This window comes from Peromyscus californicus, unplaced genomic scaffold (genome assembly GCF_007827085.1).
Source record: "Peromyscus californicus insignis strain IS unplaced genomic scaffold, ASM782708v3 Scaffold_5__1_contigs__length_169319896, whole genome shotgun sequence".
Lineage (NCBI taxonomy): Eukaryota > Metazoa > Chordata > Mammalia > Rodentia > Cricetidae > Peromyscus > Peromyscus californicus.
In genome coordinates, this window is record NW_026294573.1 from 41,549,232 (window position 1) to 41,574,422 (window position 25,191).

General features: G+C 38.1%; 1 protein-coding gene across 1 annotated transcript in view; it reads right to left on the minus strand.

The window, feature by feature from the left end:
* Window positions 1-25,191, minus strand: part of Faf1 (Fas associated factor 1) — a 347,836-nt gene that overhangs the window by 37,251 nt on the left and 285,394 nt on the right. The window contains exons 16-18 of the mRNA XM_052715293.1: window positions 13,279-13,359; window positions 11,449-11,526; window positions 1,929-2,144 (exon numbers count right to left, since the gene is read on the minus strand). Coding sequence (XP_052571253.1) covers window positions 1,929-2,144; window positions 11,449-11,526; window positions 13,279-13,359 — 375 coding nt within the window. The remainder of the gene's footprint in view (window positions 1-1,928; window positions 2,145-11,448; window positions 11,527-13,278; window positions 13,360-25,191) is intronic.

Genomic DNA, 25,191 nt, shown 5'->3' on the forward strand with positions numbered 1-25,191 from the left:
ACCTAACTCTTGAATTCTGGTATGTTAGATAAAGCCAGAATGGAATAAAAAAAAATTAAGATTTACTATGTATCTTAGAGCTGAGCTAGTCTGACTGTCCTTCCTTTCTTCCCTCCCTCCCTCCTTCCTTCCTTCCTTTTCTCAAGAAAGGGTTTCTCTGTGTAGCCCTGGCTGTCCTGGAACTCACTCTGTAGACCAGGCTGGCCTTGAACTTACAGAGATCTGCCTCCCTCTGCCTCCCAAGTGCTGTCGCTCAGCAGTTCTTGCTATTTCTAAAGATAGGAAAAATCAATACTTCAGTCATGAGATAGTCCTTCCTGGAAAATGCTTTCTTACATGAGGCCAAATCTGCCTCCTTTTTAAACAATCTTTTAAAGCCAGGTAGTGGTGGCACACACCTTTAATCCCAGCACTTGGGAGGCAGAGGCAGGGGAATCTCTGAGTTCCAGGTCAGTCTGATCTATAAAATGAGCTCCAGGACAGTCAGGGCTATACAAAGAAACCCTGACTCAAAAAACCAAACCAAAGTAATAATAACAATAAAAGCTTTTCAACTAATTCTTTGAGAATTTCACAGGATGTATTTTGATCATACTCACCCTCCCCCAACTACTCCTAGACCCTTCTCCCCTTCCCGAGCTGTCTAACTTGGTGTGTTTCCCTCACTGCCGCCTTTAAAGTCATCAAGTCCAGTTTGGGCTACTCTATTCTCTTGGTTGTGTGGCCCATAGATTTCTGCCTTCATCGGAGAAGCTTCCTTTTGTAGTAGATGGTGATTAACACAGACGCCCACAAGTGGTCAAGGTGCAGAAAATGAGCCTGCAGAATGCTTCCTCTTTCAACTGGTCTGTGCATGGAGTCTCACAAAAAAGTCAGGACCTTTTTTTTTCATGGCAAGCCTCAAGAAGCTGAAGATAGCCTCACTGTCTCCCAAGAGCTTTCCTTCTCCAGACAACATCTCCAGTCCCCTCTTTCCTATTAGCCCTGGGCTCTAAACAGGCTCTTTCTTTTTCAGACTTCCTGTTTGAGCACGAAACTTAAGAATGCTCTCAAGTTTAGTTTCTTTTAGTGTAGAGTTGAAGAGGACCATTCAGTTAGCCTCCAGTTGGGCTTACACCTCTAAAAATGCAGCTATCTTTTCTGTTGGCATCCACAATACATTGCTAGTGTATATTTATCTTAATTCAGTCACAACTGCTAAAGGTATGCACCTCTATATATTTCCATTAAACCCGGTAACTTTACTTTATCCATAGTTTTAGTATTTTCAGGTTGTTTTGATATTATTTTTCATAATTCAGAAATCTAATATTCATTTATATTACTAATAAGAATGGTATATAGGAAAGGATTAAATACAGAGCCTGTCAGTTCCCTCCACAGAGATGATAGACAATATCTTCTGTACACAACCATTTAATCATCAGTGACTCTAACTAACTGTATATTTCTACTTTGCCCCAGAATAGTATATTATTAAATATCTTGCTATAATACAGACATACTATGACTATAGACCACTATCCTCAAGACTAGTTAGACTATCAAATCACAGAGTAATCTTTGCGTAACATAATGCATTCTCAGTGAACCTGTACTTGTGTTGAATCTGTTCTAATAATGAAGTTATTAAGTACAATTCATAGTTATACCCTGACATATACAAAGATGAGACCTTAGGAAAGCCTGTTAGGATAGGTATACACCTAGAAAGTGACAGAAGAAATATCTAGTACCTAATTTTTTACACAGGCCTCTGAACACATCTGCTGGCCTGGAAACCCAACCTCCAAAGTCTGAGGAGGCTAGTGTACAGAATCAAGGACTTCTGGCATTTTACAGTAGCCCATATCATTTTACTTTTCATGGCCTCCTTTTTCTGGCCCCCATGAGCTGAAAGCACTCTTTGACATGGGAAGGGAACTTACATCTCTCCTAGGAAAGGTGCTCAGTAACTTGAATTCATCCCATGGAAATCCTTTGGAAGCCACGAAATCAAAGACAATCTGGAGCTTACTGCTGGCCAGGAAACGCCGCTCCAAGAACTCGCCACTGGGGGTTCGAATCCTCAATTTGCTAACAGGCTCAGCATTTTCTTCCTTTGGCTCTGGAGGCAGGGCTTGTTCTAAGGAGAGTCGGATGGCCTGAGTAGATTAAAAATTGAGTGTTAAAACAGGGCATAGATGGAATTATAGAGAATGAGTGAGGGAGAAAGTAGAAAAAAAATAAAAACTGAAAACTAATCACGACACATGAGTTATCAATTAATTAAAACATTTCAACTTTTTAAAAACAAGATTTATTTATTTTGTATATTATGTATGTATATGTATGTATGTGTGGGTGCCTGAGTGCCACCGTATGTATGTGGATGCCAGATGACAACTTGCAGGAATTGGTTCTCTCCCTCCAGCATGTGGGTTCTGGGAGATTGAACTCAGGTCATCAAGCTTGGTGGCACATGACTTTATCTGCTGAGTCATCTCACCTGCCCCCATTTAAATAGTTTTTAAGTGTATACTCCAGTGGCATTAAGTACATTCACAATCTTGTGTAGCTATTACTATTTCCAAGACCTTCTCCTCACCCTAGATAACTGCTATTAATTTTATGCATGTCTTTAGAAAAGCATGTATTTTAATTTTTTTATAATATGTGAACTGTTGTTATATTAAGCTTTATATTTTTATTTAGCAATGTATGTGGAACTGCTTAAATTTTTTTATTAAAGTAGCATACATAAGTAAAAGTGCCTAAATATTGTGTGCAACTTGGTAAATTTTCAGAACATTGACATAGCTATAAAACTTGCACCTGATCAAGATCTCAGAATCATGTGCTTTTTCTAGGGGCTCCCTGTCTTCAAAGTCTATCACTACCTGACTTTGAAGAAGCCAGTTTTAAAAACCATTAATCTGAGCAAATGAGATGGCTCAGTAGGTAAAGGCACTTGCTGCTCAAGCTTGGTGATCTGAATTCAATCCCTGGAACCTAAATGGTGGAAGAAGAACACTGACTTTTATAAGTTGTCCTCTGACTTCTACATGTACCATCTAACAAAATAAATACATTAAAAAAGCCTTAACATCATTAGGAATATAGGCATCCTGCTATGACAGACTGAGAATGAAATATTGGTTATTAGGTAAGTAACAGACTTTCTGATCATATATATAAGAGAAAAGGTCAGGGCCAAGTGTATAGCTTAGTGGTAGAGCACTTGCCTACCATGCACACAGCCTGAGTTTGACTCCCAAAGTCACAACATCTTCCTTACAAAGTCCTTGTATAAAACACAGTCGTATTTAAAAAATACTTAGTGCTGATACCTCGTCAGCACTTAGTTGGTGGGACTAGTGCCTCATGTTGAATATAACACTGTGAACAACTGAGGACAGTTGCTACTATTGTTGGTACAATTATTCCTTTTACATACTTCAAATCGGAACTTAATTCAGTGTTTCCTGGTTTTCTCCTGCTTTCTCTTTAATCCACCTGCCTGCTTGCTTTCTATTTTGACATTTCCCTGTGCAGTAACAGATGCTACATAATTGTCTGAACTCAGTGATTACACTAGAGGAGAATAAACAACAGTAGCCCATTAGTCTATTCATTGTGCAGACCATATCTGCTCCTCAATGTAAGCAGTCTCCATGGCTTTTCTGCAGAATGAAAGCAAACCTCAGCTATCCCAAACTAGTGGACCAATGTGGAAAGCAATGAAGAAATAATAGGTTAGTCCACTACTGCCTTGCTTCTGAATAACCAACTGTTTCATTGGCAAAAAGAACAAAAATACAGCAGTAGCCCAGTCTCAAATATACTAAATGCAAAGGATTTGTGTAAGCAAGCACTGTTTTAAAACAATGACACAAAGGACACCTAAACTCAAACAGTCACTGTAAACAGCACTGTTAAACTTCATTTGGTTTACTCAATAAAGGATTTTTTATTTGCATTATTTAAGGTTTGTGATAAAATGAGGCTGGTGTAAGAAATATGAACTGTTCTTAAGAACAGTTAAAAATATCTTCTTACTTAAAGCATTCACAACTGAACAATGAGAAATGGGAGACATTTCATGTAGTGAAATTAGGAACTGAAAACAGATACTCAGAAAAGACTGCTTCTACACTGTTTCATGGGTAGTGGTGCATGCCTTTGATCCCAGCACTTGGGAGGCAGAGGCAAGTAGATCTCTGTGAGATCAAGGCCAGCCTGGTCTACAGAGTGAGTCCAGGACAGCCAGGGCTATACAGAGAAATCCTGTCTCGAAAACCCAAAAATATTAAAAAAAGGAAACAAAATATATTCTTTTACCAAACCTTTATAATCATACTCAAAGATTGGCTTAATACATTTGCTACACATGTATAAAAATATGGGTTCATTATATTCTAGGCTTTTATTAGTAAAGTAAGTAGAAAATAACAATTTACAATGTTAAACCATCTAAAGCTAACATTAATTCCATGAATTCTTGCTGAGTATTTTCCTGAGTTAGGCACTGTTTTAGACGACAGGAAAAGAACAAAGAAAAAAAGCACAAAAAATTTCTGCTTAAATTGAGCTTAACCTTTCAGTAGGGTGAAGACAAACACCAAGGCAACAAAATATATAGGAAAATGTGTACCCATTAATTACATAATACATTAATTACATATAGAGTGGAGAATGCTAGAAGAATGGAGGAAGACCACAATTTCCAACACTGTAAGCCACATTAAGAAAAGGCCTAGCAAGAGTAGAAGCCACATGAACATTTGGGTCACAAAGCATTACAGGCAGGAGTCACAGGGAACACCAAGGCTCTTGGACTGGTATGCTGAAGACCAGCACAACAGCCATGTGACAGGAGCAGAGTGAGGAAGAGTAGAGAGGAAACAAAGGGGCATTCAGAACATATTCAGCTTGAGAAAGCCATTTAATGATTTTACTGCTCCTTTAAGATTAAGATATAATATACAGACGATAAGCCTGCTGTGTGTGTATGTATGTGTGCACATGTATGATACTGAATATCTAACCCAGGGCTTTGTACTTGTGAGGCAAACACCCTGTCACTGATCCATATCCCCAATGCACAGAATTCTTAATTTTAGTGAAGTCTTTTTTTTTTCCCCACTCAGTGAAGAGTTTTATTTGGTGGGGTGGGAGAGGGGGGAGAGAGAGAGAGAAGGAAGGGGGGGGGCGAAGGGTGCACACTTCATGGGAAGAAAGCAAAAGAGTGAAGAGTTTTCTTTAGTGATTAAAATAAAAGAAGTTTATGCTTTATGTCTGTGTTTAAGTATAAGCATATGAGTTCAGTTGCCCACAGAAGTCAGAAGTACATCAGATCCTCTGTAAGCCAGACTTACAGGTAGTTGAGAACTGCCTACCATGGGACCTGGGAACTGAACTAGGTCCTCTGAACAACAGACTGTGCTCTTAACCACTGAGTCATCTCTCTAGCCCTGAGACTTGTTATTTTATGGATCATGACTTTGATGTCATATCTAAGGAACCTTTGCCTAATCTAAGGTCATGAAGACTTTTCTCCTGTGTTTTTTCCCTAGAACTTTCACGATGATAAAGTCTCAAATTCCGATATTGTGTTCTCCAATTGTGTTCTTTTTCATCATTGTTTTGACCACTTCGGTTCTATTTCTTCTTCAAACACATTTTAGAAACAGTTTGTCAGCTTCTAGGTGAAATTCTACAGAGATACAATTGAGATCAATATAAGATGTTAGCTCTGATTTGGAGGTGTGAAGTTAATATAAGGAAAACAACAATTTCTGTTTTAAAGGATGCATTAAGACTGTGAAAGGTAAAAATAGAAACATGGACTCAAGTTAGGTAGTTAGGTGGCCTTTGGGTAAGTTTGGTAGTATCAGAGTTAATGGAGAAATATTTGAGTTTTGCAAATATTTTTAAAGTAGGTCAAAACATATAATCGTTAAATATGGATGTGAAAGACAGAAGTCAAGCATGATACCAAGGTTTGTGCTCAAACTACTAAAAGATTTTCTACTTACTAAGCAAGGCAAGAAAGGTACAGAAGGCAGATTTGGGTAGGAAAGGTGAGATCAAGTTTAAGATTTTAGACAAACGAAGTTTATGATATATATATTAGCAATGTAAGTAGAAATGATGGCCTAGCAATAAAAATCTTGAGGGAACTTGCCAAGGCTTCTAATATAATTTCTGTTTTCTTGCCTTTAATATTATTTAATGTTTTCTACTTCAGGAGACATCAAAGCTTAAAAGGTAACAATTTTGGGTAGACAGGAAAAAGCATAACTTTGAAAAAAAATGAATAAAACTGAAAAACTTTGTCAGTTCTTTCCCATCATTAATTCTTCAAAAATGCAGCCCTTTCAAGCATAGCTCTAATAAGTGAACTGTTCTCTAAGTTTGTCCATGTAGTATTCTCCAGTAAAACATATCTTTCTACATTTATTCACAACTAAGGGCCCTTCCCCAGCCCTCCATCCAACCATTAGCCCAATCAAAATGTTGCTCTGCTTCATGTAACGCTTCTTATCTGGCCACCCTGCCCCTCTGTGAAGTCTTTCTTGTGCTTTTCTACCTTTAGAAACCATCTCCTTCCTCCACGCATTTGAAGCACTCTGCTGCTTTAATAATTTTATAATATACACTATCTTTTCTTGTAGTTATTTTGTATTTGTCCATCTCTTACACTAGATAATGAGTTTCTTGAGGGCTGGGTTATGTCTTACAAATACAACACAGTAAGTTAGGTAAGTAACCATAGCAACCGATTTAATGACTTATAAATAAAATAATACCAATGAACATCTGCTCAACACGGAGTAAAACTTTAGTTGAGTCTTTTCTCTACTTGCCAAACACTCAGTGACAATTGCTTACACATTCTACAGGCACTGTAAGATCCCTCCTTAAAACTGGACTGCCAGAAATATGCGATGTGGTAGTATTGTATTCCCCAAAATATTGTGTACCTTAGTAAATTTATCTGGGGTCAGAGAACAGACAGCCACTAGATACAGAGGCTAGAAAATGGTGGCACTCACACCTTTAATCCTAGCATTCCAGAGACAGAAATCCCTCTGGATCTCTGTGAGTTCAAGGCCACAATGGAAAAGGCCAGGCATGGTGACACATGCCCTTAATCCCAGAAAGCGAGCCTTTAATCCCAGGGAGTGGTGGTAGAAGGCAGAAAGGTATATAAGGCGTGAGGACCAGAAACTAGAAGCTTTTGGCTGGTTAAGCATTTGGCTGGTTAAGTTTTCACGCTTCGAGCAGCAGTTCTGCTGAGAGTCATTGGGATGAGGACTCAGAGGCTTCCAGCCTGAGGAAACAGGACCAGCTGAGGAATTGGCAAGGTGAGAGAGCTGTGGCTTGTTCTGTCTCTATGATCTTCCAGTGTTCAACCCAATACCTGGCTCAGGTTTGATTTTATTAATAAGAACCTTTAAGATTCATGCTACAATGCGACATAAATTATAGTTTGGCTTTATGACTTGAATTACATAAAAACATCTGTCAGGAGATGTCATAAGTTCACCACACACAGATTCCTCTTGGAGAACTAGAGGAATCACTACTCTAAGGCTTCAGTGCTAGAAAAATCTAGGCTATCCTTAGAGAGACTAGCTATATTACCTGATGCTAAACTCATAAAGTTGAACTTGGAAACTAACGTCTCTTTCTTTGTTTTAGCACAAGAGAAATATAGAACACACTGTGCAGCTCACTTTGAGCAAATCTGATTATATGTATTTGGTCTCCTCTTGAGTTACTTGTCAACATGCTCATAATTACTTTTTGCTTATCTTCTTCTAGTTGTCTGTATTTGTACATCTATCAATCTTTTTAAAATTCTTTCAATTACAAATATTTATATACATCACTTAAAATTGTTTTAGGCTGGGGGGAGTGGAGCAAGGCGAATCTGTAGTTGGGATGTATAAGAGAAGAATAAATAATCATTTATCTATCTACCTATCTATCTACCTATCTATCTATCTATCTATCTATCTATCTATCTATCTATCTATCTATCGGTTTTTTGAGACAGGGTTTCTCTGTGTAGTTTTGGTGCCTCTCCTGGATCTTGCTCTGTAAACCAGGCTGGCCTCAAACTCACAGAGATCCACCTGGCTCTGCCTCCTGAGTGCTGGGATTAAAGGCTTGCGCCACTACTGCCTGGCATAAATAATTTTTTAAAAAAGGATACATATAAATTAGTAAAAGGGAAAGGTTTCTGTTGTAATGTTTTTGTTTTTCCTTCAGAATAGCCATAACTTATTTATTATGGTCAAGGACTGGATTAATTTATCTTTATATATTTTATTAATTTCATTCTAACAATTGCTTATAGAAAAATGAGGTCAACTACTAGGGAATTTCCTTGTGAACAAGGTGATTTGACTGTTCATATTTCTAAAGGATTTTGAAATATCAGAGATAATAGAAATAACAAAACTACTCTTGTTTCGTCTCAATGTAATTATATGGACTGGGATTTCTACTTGGAAGGCCAGCAGTGTGGAAAATCAGGTGACCTAGCTTCTGATCCAGATTATATGTTCAACCAGTTTGGTGACAACAGGCCAGCCATAACCTTTCTGGGTCTCAGAGGCTGAACAACAGCAGCTATTCCCTAGTGTTGTGGTTTGTGGCACACTAGCATGCTGCAATATGTCAACAGGCATTCCATAGAAACAAATAACAGAAAATCAAGGTAAGACTGGAATAAAGAAAACGAATCTTTAAGGATGCGAATTACAAAAAAACCAACCTTTGTGACAGATGGTGAGGGAAGTTTGAGAAAACAGTATTGCCAAAGTTGTATTTTGTGGGAAAATATCAACGGAAAAGTGCAAGGAATGACTGCTGCAATGTTTAATCTGTACCCTTCCCTGATTCCTATCCTTTTACATATTAACAACTGGAATACACACACAGGTAGAATTAGGTCTTATCTGAAATGCTTGGGGCCAGAAGTGCTTGAGATTTCAGAAGCTTTTGGTATGGGGATATTTACATATGTGGGGTCTTCTATAGATATGCCTTATAAATATTTGAAGAAGAAAATTTTAGCCCAGGGTAAATGATGCAAATTTTTAGAAGAAAGTATATATGCTATCATATTATCAATACAGAAAATGTAGTAAATTTTTGTGTACTTAAATTTTTTTAAAAATAAATTTTATTTTATATGAGTGTTATGTCTCCATGTATGTCTGTGTACCACATGTGTGCCTGATGTCTGCAGAAGCTGGAAGAGGACATTAGATTCCCTAGGACTAGACTTAAAGACTGTTACGAGCCACTGTGTGGGTGCTGGGAATTGAACCTAGGCCCTCTGGTGGAGCAGCCAGTGCTCTTAACCATTGAGTCATCTCTCCAGCCCCAATCTTTACTCTTGACATTTGAGCAAGCTAGTATGGTTGTAGATACCCTGTAAGAAAGAGGGAGGGTATGGTGGCTCATACCTGTAATCTCAGTAATTAAAAGGCAGAGCTATGTAGTATGATCCTGTCTCAAAAACAAAGGAAAAACAAAACAAAAATGGGGTGGGGGAGGAGATGGAGGGAAGAAGGGAGGGAAAGAGAAAGTTCATGTGGGAAAGAGGGTGTAAAAGAGCAGGAATCTTAAGTTTTTAAACTGTATTTCTTTAAAAATTTTAAAACTACATTTACTGTTTACATTTATTAACTGTGTGTGAGTGTGTGTGTGTGTGTGTGTGTGTGTGTGTGTGTGTGTGTGTGACACGTGTGGAGGTCAGAGGACAACTTGTGGGAGCCAGTTCTCTACTTCTACCATGTAGGATCCAAGGATCAAATTTAAGTAGTCAGGCTTGGTGGCAGGAATCTTTACTTGATGAGTCATCTCAGTATTAGTATTCCTTGAACTAGCTTAAAAGGATAGTGGATAATTCTCTGTATCTAAAGTCTACAAATTTCTACATATATGACTACTATAGATACATAAATGATACATGGTCTTGGACTAGAATAGGGTAAGTAGAAGGGCATGAGTTTTATAGTCATAAGGATCTTAGGTGAGAATCTCAGCTGTTTCTAGTTCTACACATGACTCACTGAGCTTTATTTTTCTTACTTGTGAAGAGAAGTCTCTAACTTTGTGCCTTGTTCTCATGATTATTGAATAAGAATATTCAAAGCAGCTAGCAGAGCTGTTAAAGTACAGATGCAGTACAATGAGAATCAGTGTTTGTATATGCAGCAGATACTTGGGAAGTATCAGAACATGGACAGATGCATCTGAGACATCATTCAAGACCTGGCTCAAATATTACTTCTTCATATTTTCTGATTATCAAAGCTATGAAAGATTTTTTTCTCTGTCCCTTACTCCCAAAATATTTTGCTTTTACTTATCCTATGCCACTTAGTACATTCTTTTCCCTGTTGATTTCCTCTTATTTGCAGACATATTATATATTCCTAAGATTTAATTGGTTGTTGTAGGCAGAAAGCATTTTATTATTATTTGTTTCCCTTGCTGTGTTCCATGTAATTCTTGTTGTTGTTGTTATTATTGTTATTTTTAAATTTGGGGGCAGAGTAGCTAGCTCAAAAAGAAAAAAGAAAACAAACAAACAAGAAAAGATAAGTAAATAAAAGTAGATAGGTTGTCTGCTGGCCACTAGTAATGTGTACACATACACAGAGTAAAACAGGGGTGAAATAAGTGGATAAATCAAAGTATAGTATCTTTTACCAAGAATGATAAGTAATAAAATTTCTCAGTTAGACCTCTAGGTTTTTCATAACTTGTCAGATAGCTTCTTCTTTTTAATAAGTGAATCGCATTATTGACCTCATGCCTAGAAAAGTATTCTAAATGCCCCTGCAGTGGAAGAATCCCTCAATGCCGCTCCCCTTATTCCTACTGTACTTAGGCATGCATCTCTCACAGTGTTTACTATTCTAGCACCATAATTCTACATTTTAAAGACTGTGAAGCATGGCAAGGCAGATCCCACATGTGTGTCACTATCTACTAAGACTTTGAAGTACATAGTATAAAAAACACAGTGAATGAGTATAAATTTCCTCTATTTGATATAGACATAACCTCAAATGGAAAATAGCAGCTGAACAAATCTAGAGACTCAATGCAAGACATTATAGAAGTAGCACTGTAATTTTTTGATGGGTAAAGTCTGGGGAAGGGAAAACACTTGTTATATTCTCAGAGTAAGAAAATCTAAGAATGATGGCAAGTCAACAAATGGGAATAGAAACGAAGAGAAAAGAACACCATGAATAGAACTCTACCTGATCAAGTTTTTTCTAACAGTTCCATATACTAGACCTGGAATAATTCTTTTAAAGGCAGGCTAGGTCTTTTATACAAAACCAGCCCAGGAAAAGCACAAATGTGTTTTAAAAAATACTAATAACCTCACTATCAAATACAACAGAATATCTTTCTGAAATTACAGCCTACCTCTCGTTCCTCTTCTTGCTCTTTGCGAATCTGCTCCAAACGAAACTGTTCTGCCATCTCTCTCTCATGAGCTTCTCTCTGTTGATGTAATAGACAAGGGCAAACATTAATAAACATTTATATAAAAATAATAAAACACAGGAATCAAGCTTATATAGGATGGTGATAAATGTTTAACAGTGTTGAATTCCACTATGAGGATTTTTTTAAAAATTGTGTTACATGAAGTGATTGGGTGGAAATCTACTTTTCTACTCTGGGGGAAAAAAAAAGAACAAGTTATATCCAAAGGGCTTATTCAATATAATCTACACGGGCACTGTGATAATAGCAATGTTTCTTTCTAGAGTAAGAATGGAAATGGGAAACTACAAAAAGTAGTTTTCTGATATGCTGGATTCTTGGTCAAACAACATTGTTAGCTCTGTGTAAGGAGGCATTTGAGAGAAAGAGAGAGAGAGAGAGAGAGAGAGAGAGAGAGAGAGAGAGAGAGAGAGAGAGAGAGAGAGAGAGCGCAAGCCCTGAGTTGGCAGCATGCTTGCCTAGTACACATGAAGCTCTGGTTTGATCCCCAGCACCACAAAGCATGAACTGAGCATGATGTCACTCACATGTGTGAATCCCAGCACTCTGGAGGCGGAAGCAGGAGGATCAGAAGTTTAGGGTTATTCTTGGCTATATAGTGAGTAAAGGTCAGCCCAGGATTCACAGTCTGTTTCTAAAACCAAAGCAAAGCAAAGCAACCCAAAACATTACCACCACCAACCCCCACTCAACAAAATCCACCCCTAGGACATTTCTCTTGTCCCTAAATTTTGATCCTTTCTTCTTGTGCTCTTGTACTAACCTCAAGTTTTAGTCACAACAGTGTGTCTTTAAGCTTCCATGTGTTCTGGAGGCTAGCTTGCTCTACTACCCCTTCCTCTGCATAGTCCATGTAGATCACCTATATGAAAGCATTCCCAGCACATTCCCATTTCAAAACAGCTGAAAGATTTTTTTCCCCACTGAAACTCCAGTTCACGAACATTCACAAAGTCAGTGCTTCTCTGATGCCTTGTGGGCCACTTGCCTAAGGGAAATGCAGTCTGTGGTCTTGACTTAAGCCATTCTACCAAACTGTAAGTTGTTTGAAGGCACCAACAAGGCTTATTCATGTTTTGTTCCTTCAATACCCAGTACAGCAGCATGTGCTTAAGAAGCATTGACTAGGTCACTGTTTCTAAACCTAAAAGCACAGTAGTCACCAAAAGGACTTAAATGAACATCTGGGCAGGTGAGTGACTCAGCAAGGAAGGGTGCCTGCGGCCATCCATATGTGACACCCTGAGTTAGATTATTAGGACCTGCATGGTGGAAGGAGAGAACTGACTCCTTCAAGGCATCCTCTGAGACACACACACACACACACACACACACACACACACACACACACACACACACACACACCCCGGCACAAAAACACAGTAATAAGTAAATGTTAAAAACCCTATTGGGTTCTACCATACACTAATTATAATACAGATACCAGGCTAATTTTCTTATCATTTTTATTATTCTGACACAACTTCTTTTGTGAAAATAAATGATAACATGAGAATTATGGGTAGAACTATTTTCTGTTAACTGAACCTAGCTTTTTCTAAAGAAAATTTAACATTTTTTAGGGCACCAAGTGATAGATAGATAGACAGATAGATAACAGACAGACAGACAGATAGATAGATAGATAGATAGATAGATAGATAGATAGATAGAGATGGCATTCAGACAACTAAAAACCATTTAGGATTCAGTTCTATATTCCAGAAGACACTTGACCAAACCTACCTTTGCCCTGTCGGCTTCAAGGGAAAGACGATAGGCTTCATCTTGCTCTCTCTTCACATTTTCTCTGGCTTCACGTTCATCCTTAAATGAAAGGTTCAGGTAAAGTTTCATCTTTTTTTTTTTTTTTTTTTTTTTAAGAGAAAAAAGTAAAGTGTCCTGTTTTGTTTCTAAATGAACAATTAAAGAAGGAACTTTTAAAGTATACAGAATAAGCAAACAAGCAAGATGAGCAACCTGATACATAGCAAAAATGAGAATATCTGCATCCTAGCTCTACTGTATATAAACTAACCATGTGACCATTTGTAAGTCACTTAACTCTAGAAATCGTTCATTTCCTCTATAGTAAATTGAAACACTATTTGTCATATATGGCTGTTGTGAGAATTAAATGCAGTAGCATATGAACTGTAGCAAAGCATGGAATGCTTAATTTATTTGTATAATTATGAACTCCTCCACCCCTTTCTCCTAATTTGGAGATTTTTAGCACCGAGATTAAGGACTGGGAGGAAATTTTTTAAAAGGCTGAAAGCAAAATACTCTTGTTAACTTCACTTCACACCACATCACTAAAATTTCTGTTAAGACAAAAATCTTTCCTCTTTTGGTTATTAAGTAGTTCCCTACTACATTCATACTCAAAGCATACGGCTAATAGAAATTATGTCAAAAATATTTTACAATTTTTCTTTCTCTCTCATATGTAGAACCTAGCCAACAATATAGGTACACATAGAACAGTAAAACATGAAAAAAGAGAACTAGAAAGGCTAAACCTAAGAGGCTGGCTGGCCAATGAGCTTAGAGCCCTGCTTCCAGTCCCCCAGCACTGGAGTTACACACTCTCCTGGTGAGCCTGGCTTTCGATGAGTGCGGAGGATCTGAACTTAGGTCCTCATGCTTGGGTGGCGCTTGTCTGACAGCCATTTCCAGGTCCTCTTTTAGAACACCTTTAGTTTCTAAGGTGAGGAAACCATCTATCTAAATTGCACTCTTGATTTTATATGAAATTAAAAATCAATTCACTAACCGAATTTTTTATATGTAAAATCCATTGTAATATCCAAAATATACCTACTTTATTATTATTATAATTATTTTTGAGATGGTTTCACTGTATAGTCCTGGCTGTCCTGGCAATCACAGAGATTTACCTGCTTTTGCCTGGGATTAAAGATATGCACTCCCGCCTGAGCTGACCTGCTCTGGTGATCGGATGGCCGAACACCCTGGTTATCATGATAGAACTCTCATCCAGTGTCTGATGCAAGTGGATGCAGAGATCCATGGCCGAGCCCCAGGTAGAACTCCAGGAGCCCAATCGGCGCGAGAGAGGAGGGATTGTATGAGTGAGAGGTATTGAGACCATGATTGGAAAAAGCACATTGACAAATAGCCAAACTAGTGGAAACGCATGAACTGTGAACCAATGGCTGAAGAGCCCCCATGGAACTGGACCAGGCCCTCTGGATAAGTGAGACAGTTGATTAGCTTGAACTGTTTGGGAGGCCCCCAAGCAGTGGAGCCGGGACCTGTCCTCGGTGCATGGGCTGGCTTTTTGGAGCCTGGGGCCTATGCTGGGACACTTTGCTCAGCTTTGGTGTAGGGAGGAGGGGACTGGACCTGCCTCGGCTGAGTCTACCAGGCTGGGTTGACTCCCCAGGGGAGACCTTGCCTTGGAGGGCAGGGGAATCCGTGGCTGATATGCGAAATTAAGTTAATTATAATAGATAGATAGATAGATAGATAGATAGATAGATAGATAGACAGACAGAAAGATATGCACTCCCATGCCTGGTTAAGTACTTAAATTTAATAAATAACTGCACCCATAGGAGTCTAAGTTTCTCTTTCAGTCATTGTTGCATTAGGTTGAAAATATACAGTCACAAATATTTGCCCATTTCTGATTTGTTACAGAAATTTCAAAAGGCTTAACACTTCCTTTCCCTTTTTTTTTTTTTTTTTTTTTGGTTTTTCGAGACAGGGTTTCTCTGTGTAGCTTTGCGCCTCTCCTGGAACTCACTTGGTAGCCCAGGCTGGCCTCGAACTCACAGAGATCCGCCTGGCTCTGCCTCCCGAGTGCTGGGATTAAAGGCGTGCGCCACCACCACCCGGCTCCTTTCCCTTTCTAATTCACTATGTGCTCGCTCAAGACTGAGTGTATATTCAGCACTCGCTTAGGTGTCCTCTCTAATACCTAGTCAAGACTGGCCTTCTCCCTAAGGCCTTCTAATTCCAGTGTTTGGGTAATTACAAAGCAAAAACAGATATAATAATAAGTAAACTAAAAAATATAAATAAAAATGGACCTTGAAACATACTAGAGACATATTTAGCAGTATATTTTTAGCTACACAGACATATTTTCCTTTACATTTTCACTAACTCCAACTGATAAACTTTTACTCCATTCTATTTATGAGGTTTTATTGTTATTTTACACAATCAACAAGTCATACTCCTGTTTCTGTTTACATATTCCTTCAGGGAATTTACTATTATGTAAACACCCTTCCTTAACCCAAACACAAGTTTATACAGAATGGCCACTTAGATATTTCATCTAAACCAGTTAATCTGTATTCAACAGTTTCTTCATCATAACTGAGGAGCGGCAATGGGCAGGCCAGCATACTTGTACACAAGTCCTGGAGTTGCCAATGGCAATCTATATGAATGGGTAAATGTTTTCCTTTTCTGACATCAATTAAAGCATTGAACTCTTTATGGATCCTGTGTGCCTGTGGATAAATATATTTTTGAAATTATCTAACTCTAAAATGAAATCAACAAGTTATAAGAATAATCTTGCCCCTTTCTACATCTATAGAAACATATGCTATGTAAATATTTAGGATGCTTGAAATTTTAAACTGACCTTATTTTTCCTGAAATTAGTTCCAATTTCAGAATATTCTGTGTTTTCCCTTTAAAGCATTTAAGGTGTTCTCATCTACGTGTGCACACATATATAGAGGCCAAACGTTGATGTGATGTGTCTTCTACTATTGTGCTAAACCTTAGTGGGTTTTTTTTTCTTTCTATTTATTCTTCTCTTTTATTTTCCCCCCAGAGTTGAGGACCGAACCCAGAGCCACTGAGCTAAGTCCCCAACCCCTTATTCTTCTCTTATACACTGCATCCTGACTGCAGTTTCCCCTCCCTCCACTCCTCCCATCTCTCTCAGATCCTCTGCTCTGAGAGTAGGCCTCCCAGAGGCTCGGCATAAACCCTCGTAACAAAGCTAGATGAAGCCACCCATTAGGAGTAAAAGGGTTCCAAGAACAGGCCAAAGAGTCAGAGGCACCCCACTCCCACTGTTACAAGTCCCACAAAAACCTCAAGCTAACAACCATAACATATCTACAGGACCTAGTGCAGACCCATACAGGCTCTGTGATTGCTGCTTCAGTCTCTGTGAGCCCCTAAGAGCCCCACTTAGTTGAGTCTGTGGGCTGTGTTCTCCTGGTATTCTCCATTAGTTTTGAAGAGAAAATCTCTCAAAGTCTGGGTTCACTGATTTGGATAGGCTCGCTGGCCAGAAGCCCCTGAGATCTGCCTGCTTCTTCTCACAGTCCTGGGGTTATAGATACGCACTGCCAAGACTGGCTTTTTATGTGGGTGCTGGAAATCTATCTAACTCGAAATCCTTGTGCACAGCAAATACTTTACCCACAGTTGTATCTCCAGTCACCCTCCCCACTCCTGTCTTTCTTTTACATGTTCTATGTAGCTCTGGCTGGCCTGGGTCGCTATATAGATCAGGCTAGTTAGCCTCAAACTCATAGAGATATGCCTGCTTCTGTTTCCCAAATGCTGGTATTAAGGGCATGTGCCACCATGCTTAGATTTTTTTCAAAAAATTTTTTTATTTTGATATTGGCTCCATGTAGTCTGGGCTGGCTTTGAACAACTAATTTTATTGCCTCTACCTTTTGAGTAGTAAGATTACAGGCATGTGCCACCAGGCTTGGATTCTATTTTCATTTATTTATTTTAATGTTGGGGAGTAGATCTAGGGCTTTGTACATGCTAAGCACAGGATCTACCACTGAGTTACATCCTCAGCTCCAAGTGTACGCTGGATAAATAATCATCTTTTTAGGCATAAAGCATCAATTGTTTGCAGTGAAAATAGGAAAAAAGGTATAGTTCATCTACAATGCAACCCTGCCTGGTCATTGTAGACAACTTGTTGGGCAGGACTGACTTGTTATGATACTATGTACATTCTAAAAGGGACAAGCTACATTAGCTGGAAGCCATTTAAGCACAACTATAGTTCACAATACAAGTACTCTAAGTAAACAGTTCTGTTCTAAAACAGACTGTTGCAAATATAAAAGGCCATTAAATACACATCTGTTGTAGAGGACTAAACAAACTAGTCACCATCCTGCCTGCTCTTCTTTTCTCCTTTCTTTTTGCCACAAATATTCATTAAGTATCATTTTAACATTCACTATGACATTAGCACTGGGGATACAGAAAAGGCCAGATAATTCACGTGTGATATCATTGTTATTTTGTTAAAGAGTGTACTGATCTATTATTGTGTTCTGGGGTTAGGTTACTCTCTTCCTTAAATAATGTTGCTTTCTGTTCCATCAGCTCTATTGCTCAAAGTCCCACCTGTTTTTCATATACTTTTATAAACATAGAAGGACCACTAAGTCCAAAGGAGTCACTTTAGAGATGGAGAATGAGGAGAGATGAAGTGCATGCACCTATCTAATAAAGCTAGTGGCAGAGCTTAGATGGGAACCCAGAACTCCTGAATGCTTCCCCATCTTTTCCTTGCTCATACCCCTTCCTGACCATCATGGCAGAAGGACTGCTTGAAGGCAAGTGGTTCAGAATGAAATTTCACAAATTTATTATGGTTTTCCCATGTGTTTATGATTATTTGTACATGGCTATATTTGTTCTTTTCTTTTCTTTAGATTTTATACCTACTTCTGCAACTGCCCTATTCAAAGTTATGTCCAATTTAGGGGATTAGAGGTAATACTGTTGAGGTACTCCCTGATACACACAGATTATACTATTTCATCAGAGTTTAAAAAAAAATCCCAGGGGTTGGGGTTAAACTTAATCTACAAATCTAGTTATATAACCTGAAGTGCTCTTAGCACTACTCCTGTGGCCTACAAATATATCTTTGTAGAGTGAATTCTAGGCCAGCCTGAGTTACAGAGTGAGACCCTGTCTCAAAAATCTGAAAAAGATGACAGACAGACAGAAAAAAAAATCATAAAAATTAAAAACACTTCTGTGCATCAAAGGATGCCATTAAGAGAAAGGATGATTTACAATATGTAATTAATATTTACAAATCAAAAGAAAAAAGGGCAAAGGACTCAAATAGGCATCTTTAAATAAGACCATAAATGTTCATGTATTCATAGTAGTACTCACAATAACCAGGAAGTACAAATAACCCAAGTATCCACCAACAGAAAGGTGAAGATACAAATGCGGTATACACATATATGCACACACAAACCAAGTATTATTTAGCTATAAAAAGAAATGATACTACAATATAGATAAACATTAAGGACACTATGTTAAAGAGGATATTTATCAGGTTTCTGTTTACATAAGGTACTTAGAACAGGAAACCTCACACAGAGAATATAGATCAGAGACTTCTAGACTGGCTAGAAACGCTAGTTCAGTGGTTACTCAAGTGTTCTGAACAGACACCCCGCCCTCTTCCTGAGATGACCAGAACAGGTAGCCTTTCACTGTAAGAAGTTAGTTGTATTTCCCAACCGTCTCCATCTGTAGCAGAGAAGCTTCTTTAATGATGACTGATAACTACACTTATCTGTGGGTATAAGGATAAGTATTTAGAATGCAGTTAGCAAAGTAGCAGTTTAGAAGATTTTCCTCTAAGATCCATGACCTCACTAGCCAGGAGAAGTTGGGTAGGTTTCCAGTAACAGACATGATTTCTCTATTTTTTAGTAGGCCTTAAGTTAATAGTACTGGCTGCTTTTCCAAAGGACCTAGGTTCAATTCCCAGCACCCACATGGCAGCTCACAACTACCTGTAACTTCAGTTCTAGGGAATCCTACACCTCCACACAGACACACACGCAGGCAAAACACCAATGCACATAAAAAACAAAATGTAAAAAAGTTAAAAAAAAATAGCCGGGCGGTGGTGGCGCACGCCTTTAATCCCAGCACTCAGGAGGCAGAGCCAGGCGGATCTTTGTGAGTTCGAGGCCAGCCTGGGCTACCAAGTGAGTTCCAGGAGAGGCGCAAAGCTACACAGAGAAACCCTGTCTCGAAAAACCAAAAAAAAAAAAAAAAAAAAAAAAAAGTTAAAAAAAATAAAGAAAAGATGCGAAGATTTTGAGAGAGGGCACAGGGTGGTACTTGGAAGGGGTGGGTAAAAAGGGAAAGGGGAAATGATGTAATTATATTTTAATTAAAATAATTAAAAAATATATTTACATCTATCTATCTATCTATCTATCTATCTATCTATCATCTATCTATCTAAGAAGTCAGCTGTAGGCTGACACTTACAGGTACTCTTTATCAGGTTAAGGACATTCTGCTCTAAATCATATCACACTCAAAGTGTTTTCAGCATTAGAAATAGATTAACTGTTATCTGTATCCACTGGGATGATTACAGGGTGAACCACACTGGTTAAATTTTGCTTGCTTGTTTGTTTAAAAGCTATCATTTTAATGATAACTTCTTCATCTGTATTGACTAGCCCCTCACATGAATTCTTTCACCATCCTTCCTATGCCAAAGGCAGATGTAACTGGCTTTCACCTTAATGAACTTCAGAGAGCTGGCATTATAGAGATTGATTTTAATGTATGGCAAAAAAGAAATAAAAATCACCCATAATAGAAAGGAAGAAGTAGAACTGCCTATATTCCAAAGAAAAATAGTAAGATGTGGAAAATTTATGGATTCTATCAAAATTAATAAGTGAGTCAGCATGATATAAGACAGGAAGCAAGCAATTGCATTTGTTTAACTCTGTGAAGCTGTGTTACTTTGCCTACCTTAAACACTTGATTGGTCTAATAAACAAATGAATGGCCAATAGCTAGGCTGGAGAGAGAAACAAATGAGGTTGGCAGGCAGAGAGAATAAATAGGAGGAGAAATCTAGGGAAGAGAGTGAGGAGTGAGAAAAGAAGGAGAGGAGGGTGCCAGGGGCCAGCCACCCAGCCATGGAGTAAGAAGGGAAGAACGATATATAGAAAAAAGGTAAAAAGCTCAGAGGCAAAATGTTAAAGAGAAATAGGTTAATTTAAGTTTGAAAAGTTGGCTAGAAACAAGCCAAGCTAAGGCTGAACATTCATAAGTAAGAATATGTCTCCATGTATTATTTAGGAGCTGGGTGGCAGGCCCCCAAAGAGGAAAAAAAAATAAAGAAAAAGAAAACCAACTACAGTTATGAAAGCATAAAATACATGAAATACTGTAAAAAACACACAAATGATTTGTACGTCAAGGATAATAAAACACTAAAGATCTAAGCAAATAAAAAGAAATCACTTTCATGGATTAGAAAAAAAAAATCACTGTTTTTATGACAATTCTCTCCAAAAGGTCTATAGATTCAATATAATTCCAACCAAAATACCCAAAGAAACTGACAAGCTCATCCAGACATTTACGGGAATGAGAACAACTGCAAACTCTCTGAGAACAGCTAGAGGACTCTGACTTACCTCCAGAATTGTCATGATGCTGAAGTAAAAACATGGCATCAGGATAAGGACAGAACAAAGGAAAAGGCAGAGTTCAGACAGGGACCTATGTTCTACAAGCAACTGGTTTTTCTACACTGGCACCACAGTAATTTGGCGGAAAAGGATGATGCTCCAAAAATAGTGCTGGAACTACTAGATATCCATATAGCTCAAGAATTTCTATGCATAAATTTTTATTTACAAAACAATCCAAATGGATCATAAACCTCAATGTAAGATCTGCATCAATACTACCACAGGAACACAGGAAAGTACAGTGACCATGTGTTAGGAGACAATTAGATTTGATTCAAAAGCATGGAAACATGAAAGAAAAATGTTTAAGTTGAATTTAAATATAAAAATTAAAAACTTTTGTTCTCTTAAAGACAACCAAAACTTACTTTATAAAAGAGAATAAAAGGCCGGGCGGTGGTGGCGCACGCCTTTAATCCCAGCACTCGGGAGGCAGAGGCAGGCGGATCTCTGTGAGTTCGAGGCCAGCCTGGTCTCCAAAGCGAGTTCCAGGAAAAGGTGCAAAGCTACACAGAGAAACCCTGTCTCGAAAAACAAAACAAAACAAAACAAAACAAAACAAAACAAAAAAAAAAAACAAACAAAAAAAAAGAGAATAAAAGACAAGCTACAGATAGGGAGAAAAATCTTTACACATCATGTCAAATAAAGAACTTTGTAACTTAGATATATAAAAGACTCTCAAAATAAAATAAGTAATGAAAAGATCCAAGTTTAAAAATGGGAAAGATTTTCAAACCTTTCATCAATTAAAGGCATATGTAAAACAAGTGAGCCACATGAAAAGACTCTCCATCTCACTAGTAAATAGGAAATGGAAACTAAAACCAGCAGACAGCACTACACACTCATTTGAATGTCTAAAGTGCTAACAAGAATGTGGAGATCTTGACATTCCTGCACTGTGCTGGTGAGAATGCAAAATGGTCTCCCTGCTCTGGAAAACATTTGGCAGTTTATGAAAATGTTCATACATACACCATAGGATTCAAGGCTTCCAGCCCTAAGTACTTCTCCAACACAAATGAGAGAGGTGCCCATACATGAACGTGCAAACAAACTTTCATAGAAATTTTATGTGATAGATCCCAAGTAAGAAATAACCCATAAATTCTATCATTTAATGTTACAGAATAAAAAATATAAAGCCTAAGAAAACCATAAATAAACAAACAAACAAATAAATAAATCTGGGTGACTATAAAGGAAAGGTTCTTACACAACTGACTGATAGTAACTGTCACAAAAAGAGTGCCAGAACCACAGCCTTGCAGAGTCTACTAGAACCTTACACAAAAACTACTGCAAGCCTGCTGAGTGGTATTTGTCTACAACCTTAGTACTTGGGAGGCAGAGGCAGGAGGGTGGTGCATTCAATGTCATCCTGGGTTAAGTAGTGAATGACCCAATTTAAAAAACAAAACAAAATCAAACAATAAGCCTTATAAAGAATATCCAACCAGTTTGATACAGGACTAGCATAATTTCTGTTATTAATCCCTGTGGACAAAAATTACTGTTTCGCCGGGCGGTGGTGGCGCACGCCTTTAATCCCAGCACTCGGGAGGCAGAGCCAGGCGGATCTCTGTGAGTTCGAGGCCAGCCTGGGCTACCACGTGAGTCCCAGGAAAGGCGCAAAGCTACACAGAGAAACCCTGTCTCGAAAAACCAAAAAAAAAAAATTACTGTTTCATTTTTGACTTTTGCCTTTAAAACTTACTCCAGGCCTTGGCCTATATGAATACACTCACAGTTTACCGTGCATTCCCATTCTCACTGTGATGCCATTCTATTCCCCCAATGAACTAACGTTAGTCTTACAGACCATGAAAAATGCAAACATTATTAAAAGTAGAAGCAGGGGCTTTTGTCAAAACATTTCTTGCTCAGAACAGTTACTGGAACCTCTCGTGACACTACACGACAATTTCTCTTACAATTTTAGAGAGTGGGTACACATAGCCTTCTATCAGTGATATTTACATAAATTTTAAGCCAATCATGACTGGGTCCTTGTGTTTACAAACTCAAACTGATTTAGAAACTTGAAGAAGTTGGCTCAGAACTAAGTGACTTTTACTGAAGAAAGTCAACACAAAAGACCAGGGCCCAAGAAGAGAGCACTGAAATGCAGGATAAACGAGACCTATGGCCTCGTTCCCAACTGAAAGCAGAAGAGACAGAAGAAGCTACGTAACAAGAGAGAAAACTCTCACTCTCAGCTTCGCCCTGCTTTTACTCAGTGGAAATTATGAAGAGGGTAGTCAGATAAGGGTTCTATCAAATGGCAGATTGAATATCCTCCCACTGGAAGCCAACACCACTCACATAGGTTTATGTAAAATCTTCAGTGTTTGTTTTCAATGACTACTGGACAAGAGCTAATCTCAGGCCCATCTCATATGTACAAATTTTATACTCATCACATTCTAGTGGCTGCTGAAGGTCAGACTTGCTCTACGTATTCATAGGTTGTTTTTAAGATCCAGGATGCCTAACAATGAATGAAATATTTGACTCTGTTGGAATAATGTACAGTAAGGTAACCATAAAACATACTGTAAATTAGAATTACTTGGCTATTTAACTGTTTTGTTTTTTTTTTAAAAATACTTAGGTAAAATTTTCAAATGCAATTATTCTTACATGCATCAATGTTAGTATTACTAGATAGTGCTTGTATAACATTGTGAGAAAAACTAAGTGCCAATGAACTACATATAGAGAAACAGTTAACCATGTTATATAAACTAGGTGCCACTGAACTACATATATGGAAACAGTTTATCATGTTATATAAACTCCACTTTCATTAAAAATTTGATAAAAATCTAAACAAAAAATTTGGAAATTGTGATATATCTATATAGTGGGATACTGTTCAGCAATAAAAAAGAGTGGAATGATACATACAACAATGTAGATGAATCTCAAAATATTTTGGCTAGTGAGAAAAGCTAGGCTATGACATATTTTAACCTTTTTCAAAATTCTATAAAATGCAAATAAATCTATATTGACAGAAAGAGCATGTGCTTTGAGTTGATAAAAAGACAGGCAAAAGAGAGACAAAGGGGTACAAGGAAGCTTGGGTTGTGATGGACAGTTCACAATTCTGATTGTAGAAAAGGTTCTGTGGACATGTCAAACTGCAAACTTTAAAAAATGTTTTTTGATGTATCTCATTTGTAGGTTCTTATTTATTCTTTAGATTTATCTTTATGAGTGGATTCCTTGCATGTATGTCTGTGCATCATGTGCATGCCTGGTTTCCACATGTGCCTGGTGACTGTGGAAGTCAGAACACAGTGTTGGATCCTACAGAACTGGAGTTATAGATAGTTGTGAACATCCATGTGGGTGCTGGGAATTGAACCCATGTCTTTTGTAAGACCAATAAGTGCTCTCAGCCACTGAGCCACCTCTCCAACCCCTAAACTGTATACTTCTTTTAGATATAGTTTATTCCATATTAATTGTATTTCAGCAAAGCCTTAGAAAATATATGACTGACAATACTCTTAAACATTAATGGACTAGTTTGTATTTCCACCAACAGTAAGTACTCTTTTTCTCCATATCCACAGCAACATGTAGAACATTATTTAAAGATGTGTTACAGTTATTTATGCTGTGGAACATTTGTTTAATGATGCACAGATGTGTTGCATTCTTTTAGTTGCATTTGTTTAACTCTGTGAAGCTGTAATACTTATCATTCTGCTAACTGTCCCCTAAGTTCTTATCTTTATAGCCATAGATTAGCATGTCTCAACCCTCAAGAGAAGCTTTTTACAGTAGATGAGTAGATGACAATTAATATAGAGACCCACAATTGGTCAGTATTCGAAAAATAAAACTGTGAAGGGTTCAGTTCAAAATGGGATGGCTATACCATACCCCCTGCACCCAAGGCTTGGGCATCACTGCAGAAGAGGGGATTGACAGACGGTAAGAGTCAGAGAGAGTGAATGTCTGCAGCAAACAGATGCTGGACATACCATGGCCCTTGAACACATGAATTCACTGCAGCAGTAACTGCTTGAATAAGACTACATGCTTTGCATGAGATCAAGCCAGACAAAATCCCAGCACAGATAAGGAGGGAAGGGCTCATTATTTCAACCTTTAGCTG